This window comes from Exophiala bonariae (assembly GCF_035927105.1).
Source record: "Exophiala bonariae strain CCFEE 5792 chromosome Unknown scaffold_24, whole genome shotgun sequence".
Taxonomy (NCBI): Eukaryota; Fungi; Ascomycota; class Eurotiomycetes; order Chaetothyriales; family Herpotrichiellaceae; genus Exophiala; species Exophiala bonariae.
Window position 1 is genome coordinate 471,942 of NW_027042499.1, and position 14,643 is coordinate 486,584.

At 49.5% G+C, this 14,643-nt stretch overlaps 2 protein-coding genes across 2 annotated transcripts; one reads left to right on the forward strand and one right to left on the reverse strand.

The window, feature by feature from the left end:
- Nucleotides 1-53: 53 nt before the first annotated feature.
- On the forward strand, nt 54-2,615 carry LTR84_006469 (uncharacterized protein; the record flags this gene model as incomplete). Its single annotated transcript, XM_064850030.1, has 1 exon — nt 54-2,615. The coding sequence occupies one exon, from the start codon at nt 54-56 to the stop codon at nt 2,613-2,615; it is 2,562 nt and encodes an 853-aa protein (XP_064703331.1).
- A 7,691-nt stretch (nt 2,616-10,306) lies between these two features.
- On the reverse strand, nt 10,307-13,062 carry LTR84_006470 (uncharacterized protein; the record flags this gene model as incomplete). Its single annotated transcript, XM_064850031.1, has 4 exons — nt 10,307-11,574; nt 11,630-11,698; nt 11,747-11,872; nt 11,925-13,062. 4 exons carry the CDS (start codon nt 13,060-13,062, stop codon nt 10,307-10,309), a joined length of 2,601 nt encoding a protein of 866 aa, XP_064703332.1.
- Nucleotides 13,063-14,643: the final 1,581 nt, after the last annotated feature.

Consider the following 14,643-nt stretch of genomic DNA (forward strand, 5'->3'; position numbering starts at 1 on the left):
CGAACTTTCTTGCGCAGATTAAGACATGCCGCTAGTAGTAAACGTCTCATCCAATGCCTCAATTTTACGCACGCTATGTCCCTCCAGTGGATAAGGCGCCGGAAAGGTCTACAAGTTTTCCCTCGCCGATTGAGCAGGGCCCAGTACCTCAGTTCTACGCGCGCTATGTACCCCCATTGACCAAAGTACAGCCCACTTCTACACACTCTGCCTCACCAACAGAAAAGCGAAAGCGAGACGAAACTTCGGCATCGCAATCGAAAAAAACCAAGAGACTGAAGACGACGACCGATCAAATTCAAGACCATGCACCGAGCTCGTCCACTAAATCCCAGGCCGATATACCAACTCGCAATCGAATAGACGGTGACGAAGCCAACATCCTCGATAAGTATCGAGTCACCGCGGTAAAAGGTTCTACAGATTCAGATCCGGGACTTGCATTTAAAAACGACTCGAGTCGCAGGTCACAGGCTAAAATCAGCAACGATGGAAAATCCGAAGTTGTCAGGGAGTCAAAGAAGCGAAGGAAGAAGGATCTTCCAACCGCAGATGAGGAGAGGGCTCCTTTAGAAGAATCCACGAATAAACATGCTTCTATTCTTTCAAGATTCGAGCAAGTACGTCAACAAGAGCGGGTTACAACAGACAATGAGGAGAACCCGGCAAGAGATCTACCTCCACCCGAGCTTCATGGACTGGAGCCGATTCCTCAGCCAGAACAAGTCGAACAAACTCCGGTAAAACTAACATATTCGACATTGCCATTATGGCAAGAAGCCCCGTTGGAAGTGCCGCTTAATGTGCAATGCAGTTTCGAGTCCCTTGGAGTTCCTGATTCAATACTGGAAAATTTACACAAACACGGCCTGAAGGACGCTTTCCCAGTGCAATCGACGATTTTGCCCTTGCTCATGGATCGGGAAAAGAACCATGATGGTGACACCTGTGTGTCGGCCAGTACAGGCTCTGGAAAGACTCTCGCTTATGTCGTTCCAATCATTGCAGGCCTAAAAGACCTTGTGGGCACGAAGTTGAGGGCAGTGATTGTTGTGCCCACACGAGAGCTTGTTAAGCAGGTCCGAGAGTTATGCGAGATCTGTGCTGCCGGGAGTCGCCTAAAAATCACAACGGCTGTTGGCAGTAGCTCGTTGAGAGATGAACAAGACCAGTTGGTTCTAGAGGAACGTGTATACAATCCCGAACAATATGAAGCCCAGCAAAAAAGCATTGTTGATTGGTCTAACTTTTCTCTCGAGAAGCTGGTTCGTCGATCACATGATGAAGACCTTTTGGACACAGTTGGCCTTGTCACCAGGTATAGTTCAAAGGTCGATATCCTCATCACTACACCTGGAAGGCTTGTTGATCATCTCAAGTCTACCCCTGGTTTCAATCTGGATCATGTTAAATGGCTTGTGGTGGATGAGGCCGATAGGTTATTAAATGAAAGTTACCAGGAATGGATTGAAGTTGTCAGTCCGGCTTTGAACTCCAATTCTGCAACTGAAGAACGAGACAGACTACTTCGATCCATGCGAATGAGACCACCAAGACGACAAGTCAGGAAAATTCTTCTTTCCGCGACCATGACTAGCGATATCTCTAAGCTCAATACTCTCGGGCTCTTTAGGCCCCTACTTGTGGTTTTGGGCAGTGGCCCCAAATCAATTGCTGGCCCAAGTGTCAATGGAACAATAGAAGCTGCCCAAACTAAGGGTGAAACGACGAACGCTGGAAGCTTTCATTTACCAGCGTCACTTACCGAGTCTGTGGTCACTATCTCGGACCCTTCCCACAAGCCATTGTATCTGCTACAACTACTATCACAACAACTCGAGCTGGAACTCAAGCCAGACAGTCGTAAGAATTCACACGCTGGACCGACAGCATCATCCCACAGATCTTCTTCGTCCTCTTCATCCTCTTCATCCTCATCATCCTCTTCCGCTTCCACTGATTCATCTCTCTCGGATTCATCATCTGATGGAGACGATGATAGCACAAGTTCGTCGAGCTCAAGCTCATCAGAAGCAAGTGCAGAACCACAGGCACAGATCAGAGACGATAAAGTACGGATAGTTCCACAAAATTTACCACCGCGAGCGCTGGTATTCACTCGGTCAACTGCTGCTGCCACTCGTTTGTGCCGTCTCCTCTTGCTTCTCAAACCGTCATGGTCAGGACATATTTCGACACTGACACGGAGTACTGCGTCTTCGGCGTCCTCTAGACGCGCTCTATCCGCTTTCGCTAGTTCTAAGATATCAATCTTGATAGCTACGGATCGCGCCTCACGTGGTCTTGATGTTCCCGGACTGGAACATGTCATTTCGTACGATGTTCCAAGCAGCGCGTTGACGTATGTTCATCGTGTCGGAAGAACGGCTCGAGCAGGTAATCAAGGACATGCATGGACGCTGTTGGAACATAGAGAGGGAGCATGGTTTTGGCGCGAAATCGGTGGAAAGCTACAATCTGAGCATGCTGCTGGGGAGCATCACTTGCATCGGCAGTCTAAGGTCAAACGACTTACCATTTCTACTGACGACTCAGAGCTGCAAAATAGATATGAAGAGGCACTCCAGCAGCTAGGTGAGGAGGCCCGAGGATAGAATCCTCATTGGTAGACCTAGGTAGTCTCAGGCAGTAGATGTACGGATCATCCTCGTAATTCAGCGTTGAAATCAACCAAGGCAAGAAGAACATCGCGATCGGTCAATCGCACTGCCTCTGAAGACAGCGATGACTATGGCGGTGCACCCTTCAGAAGGACTCGGCTACCAAGTCCAAGCATATTCGCGAGCGTTGGCAAGCCACCACTACACAGCGTCGTTATTGGCTCCAGGTGGAGGAGCTTAGCCCTTGCGATTTATTTGGACGGCAAGAGACCACACAACCATCTAACTAGAGGTGACTTCCCACTCTTCCCGAACCATCTCCTACATTCAGCATCTTCACAATTCATCTCGGCATTGTTTAGTAGCGGCGATATCGACGCGCTGAGCTAGTCATCTGTCATTCAACGTTGACAGTCTGCCCTTTGCATGCCTCGAAGACCACGAAGAAGATGGAGAACAAAATACCAGGCGCTGATTAGAAGGACTTGACAAACTCGGGCCAACTGATCACGATTTCGTTCCGTTTCTATTACTACTCAATAATTCCTTACTTGGTACAAGTCCCGAGACTCTTCAAGTTCCTGGTCAGTATCTAACACTGCCCCTGGTCAGTATCTCATTTACTATTCGGTACTACCGTTTCATTTCGGCCCTGTCAAGGTCAACTGATACCCAGAGCAATGGGTTTGTCATGGCGAGCATACACTTACGTTTCGAAGCGCTTGGCATCAGGGATTAAATTTAATCGAGGTTGTCAGGATGGTGGTGCCGCATCGCGTGTGTGATGCCCAACAGCCTCTCAAAATGAGGTAAGAGTGCTTGCTGGGGTAGACGATCCATGCATGAATTATTATGGAGTACGTGGAGACCCTCCACCAGCAACTCGCGAGTACTTCGTACGCTGCGTCTCAACCTCATGCATCGGCGTATGCCTTCAACTATCTGCAGTTAGTCACAGTGCTTTGGATGCCAATTGCCATGGTCGGAGCGCAAGGTTTAGGTTTACGCAGAAATATAGTTCTCTCCATGTGCGCAGGGTTGCGCACAAAGTTTTGGCTCAGAAAAGTGAAGCCAGTTGAGTTAGCAATCCACGACCACAAGACCAAGCGACTTGACTTAGGTCCCCACCTTCACCAAAGGATAAGGACCAAACTGGTCCACGAAGAGCGAGCATCTCAATCAGATCGCTGCGCAGCGCCGACGCTAGCCTTGCTACTGAACTAGAGTCTTTGTCAAGTGGTTTGGCCCAAATTGACCATTCTACAAATTCAGCTTGGATCTCCAGAAAGAATCGGAATAAGTTTTCCCTGAACCTAATTCTGATTTGGCCTTGTTCAAGCAGCACGGTTTCGGGGCATCTGAATAAGCCTGGACCACCAAAAACGCTCAGTACCCCGTATCCTCTTACTGACAACCCTGAACCCTACACTTCTATACGATACTATCAGTCATTGTTCAGTCCAGCCTGACTTGGCAGCTATGGAGATTACGATTTCCCGAACATATCACATTTGATTAAACTTCGTCCATACCGCAGCTTGTTGTACACAACAGTGGGGCTCATCAACGACGCGCGACCACGGACCAAGATTTTATCGCTGACTAGATGTGCATGCGCATCAGAAACAGATAGCTGCGACGTCTCGAATTATCCATGATTGAGCATGTACGGAGGCCCAAGCAAAAAGGGGAATAGTCAAGCGTCTTTTGCTGATTTATTTCCAGTAATCTCTCGTCGATCTTGGATTCTGTTCTGTAGAGGGCCGACTTCGAGTAATCAAAAGCTTGAGAGGTCCAATCAAAACGCTGGTTATGGGAGTTATCTATAATATTCAGGGTGTCATGTTCACCTTTCCTGGTTTGCGGCACTGGTATGTCCAGCATACTCATCAACAATAAGCTTCAGTAGCCTTCTCCTATTCGGATTATCATGATTATGTACTACTCGTACTAGGTCAGGATTGTGGAGATACCGAGTTTGCAGCTTCACCCGCGGACTCTGGCGAACGTTCATCCGATACAATCCGTGGGGATTCAAACTCTACGGAACAGAGTATCCGGGTTGTCCGAATCATCTCGTGGCTATCAGCGACCTGGAATCCACAATAGCACTACGAGTCGTCCAACGCCAGGTTGGTTTGACCATTCTCGTGAAGAAGTAATGATCCGCAAATCATAACAGTTGGCTTTCAAGCTGATCTCGATCTCTGAGAGAATCAGGCTCAGTCTGGCAACGCCCGATGCTCCAGGAACAAGGACCAGGGTTGACTCACCTCTAGTCACATCTGTCCAGATTGTACTACGCTACCAGTGGTTCAAGCACTAAAAATTTCCTCCACCTAGGTACCTTCTCCTTTTCTCCCTAGAAATGGTAGTAGGAGAAGTATTGATCAAGAGCTAGCTGTGGCAAGTGGTCCCATCGGCAGCCAGTGGAAAAACGTGTGCGTTCCAATTCATATTACATATGCAAGTATTGGGGGCTTAGGCTTAAGCACCACCAATCCTACCAAAGCTCATACGCCCATTTGGGTACTGGTAATTAGTCCATCTGGTGACGAATCAAACGGATACTCCAGCAGCTACACCCTGAACAAGCCCTCCGGGCCAGCGTAAGAGTATCTAACTCCAATCGAAATTATCTTGCTTGGGAGACGTCGCGACTCTATCATACCAATTGGAAGAGAATCTAAACCTGGTCGAGATCGATATTACAGGGCACCCTCGCGGCAAAAACCAGGCTGAGCGATATGTTGGGCATCGGATTTATACAACACACTGGTCCAAAAACGAGCACAGCTACTAAAGTTTCTTGAGCAATGTCACAAATCATCGCAGACCATTAATTTCAGGCTTCAAGCAATACCCTGCTCGCTCTTCAAACTTTCATTTCTACTCTGTAATACGATGAGTGGTGCTTCCATGCGGTTTGAGCTGTGTCTGAAGCCTACAGGTGGCTATTGAGACACCACGATGGGGCTGCTTGCAGCCCATGGAAATAGAAACGAGACTTTCTTTCCACGAGAAACTTTCCAGCTGGTGAGATTGGTGCACCTACCCGAATAGGAGGTAAGTACAGCAGCAGGGTTGGCAGTCACTGGTCCAATGCTAGCTTGCTCGTAGGCCACAGGCTGGCAAAGCTCTCCCTGTCCAGGCTGACCAGGGAACACTTTCAGTCACTTTGATTTGCCTCCTCCCGTTGTACATCACCAGGCGAGATGCATACACTTTGCCTCGATACGAGTTTCCAAGCGATACCAGTGGCCGAGGACACACTGAGCAAAGGCTGTGTGTCTACTTTGGCGGAAGAAGAAAATTTCCCTTTCCTGTCGACAGCCCCGTCGATTCAGTCGTTTTCCGAGATACCGTTGACGAATTTCTAATCCAGCACCACCACCGGCCACTGCCTCGTCCATTTGCTGCAGGGGTACTGGTATTGATGACCACTGACAGCAATAGCCCACTACGATCAGAATCCGTCGGGGTGGTGGGGTCGAATGCTGACCTCAATGGCGATCCTTTTGCTCCCTCCTCCGAGTGAACTACAAAGGATTACTGTGAAGTACTTCATGGCAGGTCCTTGGGACTGTGAGATGCTCAATCAACTTGGTAAAGAAAAGTACTTGCACTGTTATGTGAATCTAAAGCTGATGAAAGTTGCTACATGTCATCAAGGTAAAGAATTCCACTACCAAATACACCTCGTCTGATTGCTACTTCGAAGTACGGATACCTCGTATGGGGATCCACTCTCCACCAACTCTCCATGACACGGTCATACCAGCGCCACCTATGAGCTTTACCTGCATGTTGCACGTTGGGACCAGGCTCCAAATGCTGAAGCAGCCTGGCGTCATGCAAAACGAAACACCAAAAAATGCCTTTCTTAGCTAATAGTATCCTGCAAAGCCCCCTTGACCCTGACCATCCCCTGATCATGTGGAGGAGATTGCAAGCGACAGCGGAGACCAAGGAGTTTCCTAAACAGGAATTCAAGCCAAAATGCGCTATTGGTCCATGAGGATGCTCTGTGAAGGCTACCTTGACACAGTACTGGTAATTGCTTGTGCCGAGACTTTCTTCCCGGACGGTATGGCTCCGAGCCTTGGAGCCCGAAGGAGGAGTCGTGTTCTCGGGCCTGAAATCCCCGAGCACCAGGGATTTCCTGGGGATGATGGTGTTTTCGTGCAGCCCTGCCTCGACGTATCTTTTTGAGGGTCACAAACTACTCGTAGAGAAAGTTTGTGGCGTATATGCGTGTCTTCATCCAACGCTAGACTGGGGCCGGGCCATCAAACACGATGATCGATGATCGAAGTGGAGGACGACACTCCTCCACGTTCACCAGTGGGGTGTGCCATCCACTCGCCTTCTTGGAGAGACTGTTACATAGCTCGAAGGGGGACAAAGCCGAATCACTGGTGCAGAGCGTCCCCTGCTTAAACTCTGACTTTACATCAACTGCGAGGAACTGGTTGACTGTGGAAGGATCTTGGCCTCAATGAGTTGCCTTGAATCTCTAAACATGGTCTGGTGACCTCCCAGACACCATAGGTATACATTAATTACCGAGCATTTGTGCTCGTACGACACACCTGCACTGATTATGGTGTCCCGTATATCCCCGTGGTTTCGAGAATGCTATGCGAAAGGATGAACTCCAGGCGTTCATTTGTAGAGGTCAGGGTTGTAATACTTACTAATGGTGTCATTGAAACTCTCCACAGAAACTGGCTCCGGGTGGCTGAACTGAACATACAGAGCCAACCCGGAGCATCATTCTAACTCCAGCGTAATCTTTGATTGTGGCAAGAAGTACGGAAAGTTACTCTTCACCGCGCCGAGATACATGCAACATCTCGACAAGGCTGGCATCTGTACTCAGCACGGGAATTTATTTTTCAATGAGGGACACTTTCATATGACCATGAACAATCAGTATTCAGTGCCCTCGTAATACTTGACGTCAAAGCCTTTTCTGCTCCTCTCCTATTACCCAGCTCGGAGAATGTCTGAGTTCGCTCCCTGGCGCACGCTGATTGGATAAGGTATGCCAGAAGTGGCTCACGAGAGATATTGGTCAGCGCCTTACCACTTACACACACTGGTTAGTGCGGACCTTAAAAGGGGCGAGAACTCCCCTGAGTCAACCTATTAGGATGATACCGAGCAGATCATATCGAGTGACCTAGAACGATCTAGTCTTGTTGAATTTACGAAGCACTCAGGTGGAATAGTTTTCGGAGTGGGAAACAAGAACAAACTTTAGAGGGCATCATTCCGTACGGTGTCACGCACTTGCATGATACCCACACACACCAAGATCTGGGTCCGTGCGCCTTGCATTTGACTCTCGAGATCTCAGGAGTCAGCATTCTCCTCCTCTGCCTCCCGTCCTTGTGAGAGCGAGTGCAGGATCCGGTGGCGCACTGTCACGACCGCGGAGAGCACTCTCATATGCAGCGTAGGCATACATGGTCACAGTGATGTTCAGCTCAGCTTGAACCCGAGTTGCAAGAAAGGCTGGGGAATGAGGCGAATCTGATCCACAAAATTACCAAGCAATGATGGGTCATGGAGCATGCCGGACATGCGCACATCACGATGAAGACTGGTGAGATGAATCGTATCCACGAAACATCTCAGCACTGTTCTGATTATCCAAGAGCTTTGACGAGTCAGAACTCACGAGTACGCAATTGATTTCGTGGCTGTTGTCTTCACGGTTGCCCTCATGTTACGGAACGGAACCATCGTAAGAAGGAGTCTAGATGCAGTAATTGCCACACAAGAAACACAGTAATCAGTTTCTTCCTCGATAAGTGACGAGTGCGTGGTGTGACTGCATGGTATGGTTTTCTGGTTACCAATACGTAACGCACCCATCGTATGTGATGCCCTGGCACGGCGTGAGAGTAATTCATTGATCCAAGACACTGCGCTGCACGGTGGATGAAGTGAGATCCGAGTTCCATGTTCCAGTAATGGCAAATTTCTGATGTAACGAGGCGGTGGACGTGAATTGCAACTTCTAAGTTAGCTGCAATTTGCCTTAGTCTTGATGGCGAGGCTCTCGGGAAGCGAGTCCCGTCGTCCGTAGCCACCACACCCGCGCTAAACTCATCATACATAATCATACTGACCGAATCCACGGATCACTCACTCATGTTAATTTTGGATAAACCATTACTCGCCTTTACGATTACTCCTTCATGAGAGTATTACCTACCTAGTGTTTCGCATCTGTATTTGCGTCCAATAGGAAAGTCTGGGAACGAGGGTACGCGAACTGGAAATGCATTTAATGCATACCACGATCTGTACCTCAGGAGCCACTTCTGATTATCGTATAGGCAAATCCAGGGTAATAGCTATACAATGCACGAAGCCGTGGATCTGACCAGGGTTGAAAAGATGTGTTGAAAAGTCTTTCTTCATTTGGCATATGCCACCAACCACCAGGGTGGTCAGCCTGCCACTTAAACATTTTAGAGTCATCGTGGCACGAAAGAGGCGAACCAAATGCCTTGTAAAGTGCGGCGATGGTCTTGCGCTTCCCAAGGAGAAACGCCACATTCATGCGCACTCAGACTCTCGCTATTTAGTACTTCGTATGGTTACCTCCATCGAATGAGCTCGTGTTCCAATATCACTCTATACCCTCCTGGTTCTCTTATTCACCTTCGGGTGATAGATTTTGATTTCCCAACTGGTCTTCTGCTATTAATTAGCCGTCGGGTTTTGTTCCATCCAATCTTTTCTTTTTCCTCCACCAGGAACAATGAAAATAGTTGAAGTCAAATACGATGGAATGGCGCTATTCAGTCCGGAAAAACTCCATGATGTATTGCGCGTTGACATGCGGTGTAGCTGATTGAATAGAAGGAATCCCGATATCGTTTACGGGGAGAAGCCGATTTTCCCAAAGGATCGCTATGCTTAAAGTTCAGGAAACGGAAGATACCACTTGAGTGGTGGTACCAAATGCTGGTTAGTGGCTGAAAAGGAGGAGGAATCGTAGTGGAATGGAGAGCTCATCGCTAAGTTGTGATAGCCCCGGAGCAAATCCAAAATAGATGATGACGTTCGTTGGTGTGATACACGTGGCGCCCAAGCAGAACTTGAATCACCTCAAAGGATGCTGATAGCATGTTTTCGATGCTTTTGTCTGCTGAAAGGCTGTGGTACCCGGGCCCGCTTGGAGACGGAGGGATCCCATCCCAAACTCCCCTTGATTCTAGCAAGGGGTTCGGTCCTGCCGGTGGAAATATATCCAAAGGACTGGAAGGTGCACGATCCTCGGGGAAAGATTTCCCGGATAGGTGAGGTCGTTGTGGCGTATGGACAATATTCGGAGTGGCAGTGGAGACAGTGGATATCAGGCGAACCAATGTGAAGATCACCGAATGGTAGCACTCTGCTTAGCGAGCGTTCATGGATGGTTAACAACCCACTGGCATTCTCGATGATATGTTTATGGGTTCGATTGGATTTCGATCACAATATTCTCGGCCTCACAAGTCCCATGGATTCGATTTTGACGAATGACGAGATATAGGTGCGCTAGTTGTCCTCACGTGGCTAGGTCGTTGCGGTAAAAGTGTTTATCTCAAAGGCTTGCTTTCTTCTGAAAGAGAATGCATCAATGTAGCCTGGCCATACCCAATTTGTTCCTAATGGATGCTGGTTCAATTGAGAAATCCTCTTCTTGAGTTCCGTGCCCTTTCGCTCGAGTATGCATCGACTTTGACACCGACGAAGACAATCTCAAAGCCTCCCCTTATGGAATCCTGAGTGTTGGGTTGCACACATAATCGCCACTGACCTGTACGAATTATCCACTCTCCAAGGTGACCATGGCTGTTCTGGCGTTTGCGCTTCTTTTTCGATGGCGCAGCTGGAGCAATGCGAGTCGTTTGAATGGGCGGAACAGGAAGGGTTCCTCTTCCTGCAATGGAGGGCTGCCCTGATGGCCCACCTGGAGTGTGTCGTGTCTGTGGTCTTCGTTGTTGAGAAATTACTGGTGGCCCTGGTTTGGGGTCAGTGTCTTCGCTCATTGCGTCTGAATCTGATTCCGAATCGCTTGCTACCGCACTGGGCCCTTCTGAGAAGACTTTCCCCAAAGTACTGTCCCAATCGATTTCATATGGCTTGCCATCCAAAGTAATATCACTTGCAGCCTCAAAGCGTACTTTGACCCGATCTTCGCTCAGAGGAGTTTGACCCGGGCTTGCTGATTGAGAAGATCTACCACCAGAAAGCATCATCAGACCAAGCGGTGCGTTTGTGGGCAAGTTCATCTTGTTAGCCACCACCTGGAAGAGTGAAGATATTCTAGCCTTTGCTAGGTTGTGAAAATCCGCTCTCATGTCGGTCAAATCTAGGACCGTACACTCACTGCCAACTTCCACGACCATCTCGTAGGAAGTGTCGTCCACAAAAGGCCTGGCATAATAGACCCAGCCCCCGGTCGTCGGCTTACCACTTTCGATTGCGTGGTTACTCGTGAATGAGACTCCTGATGGCTTCACATCCTCGAGGCGGAGGCAAATCTCTTGTTTCTGTCGCTCCAGATTGTAGCTGATCTCATGGGCAATAATTTTTTGCTCCAAACCTCGAAGGTGGAAATAGCGACAATCTCGTAATAGCTCAGCACGATGTGACTCGCTGGTAATTGATAGGGGATAACCTCGCAGTAGATGCAGAAGTTGCGCGAAAATGTCTGCAGATCGACCAGGTACGTAAGGAGGAGTGATTGATGGTGGTCGCAGTAGGCCGCGTCGATCTAAACCAGGAAATACTTCGCCAGGTGTAGAGAAAAAGACAGCGAAGCCAAGAGAAAAGAAGTTGGGTGAGTTTCCTGGCTCGGAGAAGATGTCTTTGGGAATCTGGAAATGCCGCTCGCCAATTTGGATGAAAATTTCGGACTCGAACAATTGATCGATTAATCGTGGCACTAGACTCCTTCGTTAGCCCTACTTGGTCCTCCCTAAGGTTCCATCTTTACTCACGACTATAAAACTGCGCGTCTGCGAACAACTTAACGAAATGGCTGCCATCAACTGGCTTTACATAGTAGCCTGTGTGTTTGGTCAGCAGTAGCAATATAAGGAACAGGAGAAAAAGACCTTGTAGATGTCGCGCGACATCTCTAAATGTCGCAGGATCACGATCAATGTATAGAGTTCTTACCCCTCCAGATTCTTCATTTTGTCTAATCTGCTCCTCAAAGAACTGCGTAAAGTAGGAAGGAGCTATCGCAGCGTCAGCACGAGAAGATACTTGCAGAGAACTGGACGTGCCCACCATCAGAAGAGATAGAAGCACCTGATAGCCTGAAAAGATCGGAGCCTATTTGAATCGGAAAGACCTTCTCTGGTGGTAAGATCGATGGAGGATGAGCCGATGAGGTTCTGTTTCCAACCCTTCTCTGAGAACCTTGTGACGAGGTTGACGGAACGCCCAGGGGTGGTCGTGGGGTCGAGCCTGATGACTGGCGTGTTCTCCTATTGCCAGCAGGGATTCCTGCATTCAAAGCTGATCTGGAGCTGGCCAGGAAGTCTGAGGAGGTAGATCCATCATCAGGCGATGTTGGACCGATGCCTGACATCCGCTCAAAGGTAACAGAACGATTATGTGTAGTAGGAGAGTCCCGTCCAAAGGCAGGATCAGGACCAACGCCAGACAGGCGGGTTTTCCTCTCTGCGGAATAGCCGGTAGGGGTAGTCACCGATGAACTTGCCTTCCGCTTCAGGGCAGATCGAGGAAGCGACGGCTGAGCAAAAGGTATCACCGGATAAGAACCATTGGTATTGCTGGCCGCCTCGGCCGCTTGGGTTGTATTTGGCGCCGGCTTGCTCGGAGAAGCGGTTGAAGTGACAACGAGGCTTGGAAACGAACGGTCGTGAAATTCGTCGAAAGATTGAACGGTTTCGTGGAGTAACTCACCGGTGGGCTCATATATTGGCTGAGGCGCAAAGGCGAGGAATGGTCCTGGGGGGGCGATCCACGGCTGGGAACCAAAGCTTGGGGTGACTAGGTTATAGCTAGCGGTGTGGGCTGCATCAGTAGAGGAACCAAGTTGGGCCTGTTGAGACTCGGTATCCTGTACTCGTACAGTCACGGTAGGGTACTCTAGATCCTTAGGGAGAAGACCAGGTCGCGTGTCTGAGGAAGGATTAGCGGCGTCAGCAGTCTGTGCATCAGAGCGAGAGATAGTCGAGTATTGGTATGGGTCGGAATCAATTGTGGTGCTGAATTGATTAGTAGCTTTGAGACCTGAGCCTTGACGGTTCTGGTGGCCACTGCTGGTTGTGGTTTCGGTGGTAGGATGCCCATTAGGCGTAGATGAAATGGAGATGGCTGGGGAGCTCAGGTTGGTGTCGGTCGTATCCGAAAAGGTGACATTACTGTCAAAATCGAGTAGCAATTGTGGGTCCGTCATCCCTCTGACTGAGATCGTCCTCTGCAGGCTCCAGGAGCTCAGAAATCATCCAGCTACGAGCCCGCTAAACGCCGCCCTGCTCTACGCGTTTCTCGACATCGACTGCTGGGTCGGGGCCTGGGTCAGTGGTGTCACCAGACGAACAGCTACCGACACGCCGGGGCTCTCCGGTTAGAGTTGGCTGGGTCCACACCTAGATGATATGCCCACGAGGGGGACCATGGGCTAGGTAGGCTTGCCTCTACTGTCAGTCCGGGCGGGCAAGGGCCGGGATTGTTGGTCACTGGAACCCTCTGTGTGGGTGGACGTTTTCAAGGTGGGAGAAGGCTCGGGAAAGAGGGCCAGACCTGAGACCTACCAGCACGGGCTCCTCTGCAATGCTGAGGCGAGCTTGAGGCAGCAAGCAGGCTGAGGTCAGAGGGGCGTTTGATGACCCTCGGGGCTCTCGGTGAGTTTCTGATAGCCTTTTGTCACACTTCTGGGGGATGGCTGGTCGGCGACTGAACCAGCTTGAGCTTGAGCTTGAAGCTCTTGGCCAAACTGTACGATGAGTAAGCCCTGAGTCATGCCAAGTCAGGCGCTCCCATTGGTCTCGGTGGTCTGACAAGTTCCCTCAGACGAGTCTTGTGACGCATGCCGATTACCAAGAGGCCGCGCCATTGAAGTCTCTGTCGGAGATGAGAGGTATGGACGGAGGATTCAGGGACTGGGTTGATGAGACTCACGATTATAATGCTAAGAATGACGGATGATGGAATACGTAGTCAGGAATTAGCACCCCAACATAAGAGGGGTATCGAATCCACTGCGGGACACTCGTGGAAGCCTTGAAGCTCGAACTGGTTGTCAGAGAAACAGCAACCCTCATGTACAAGTTTGGATGTGTATTGCTGATTCAATGATTCTCGAGTGTACCCTGGAGTATTTGATGAACGCCGGCACCCTAATGATGCTCTGATTAGAATGGTCTAGCTTTGTGACTGGCCTTATTTTGGCTCCTTACCGCGGCAATGTCCAGGTAAAACACAAACACGTGTCGCGCTGGTGGACAAAAGATCTCAAGCCACAAAAAGATGATGCCTTCAACAAGTTCCCCGGTGATGCCCCGGTTTACAGTATCCCAGAAGCTTCAGCAAGGGCCCGAGTCAGTCCGAGGGCAGAGGGACAACAAATCTCCGTCTATGATAGGGGTAGGCGGTGTGATTAGCGACTCCAGAGTCCAATTGATATGTTTCAAATAAGAGAACGCCGGATCGTGGTAGTGCGGATAAGGGAGGCTATGAATGTACGAGGTACCATAGAGATGGAAGCGTTCGCCACGACAAATGGTGACTTGGCGATGCAAGCCCCCTTCCTTGGTGGTCTGGAAGGTCTGTCCTCAGTGCAGGTGAGGGCTATGATTCGAAGGACGCGCTGAAATAGAAAAGGGATCGCCCATTAGCACCACGCGCCTAGGATCAATCGGTCATTTGGTATAGGCCGTCCGTCTCAGTCAGTATCTGCCCAGTAAGAATGCGTCGGGAAATGTTGTTGGAGTCCTTGAGGAATGGTTTTCAAAGTGAATCCACTGTTCGCTGGTTG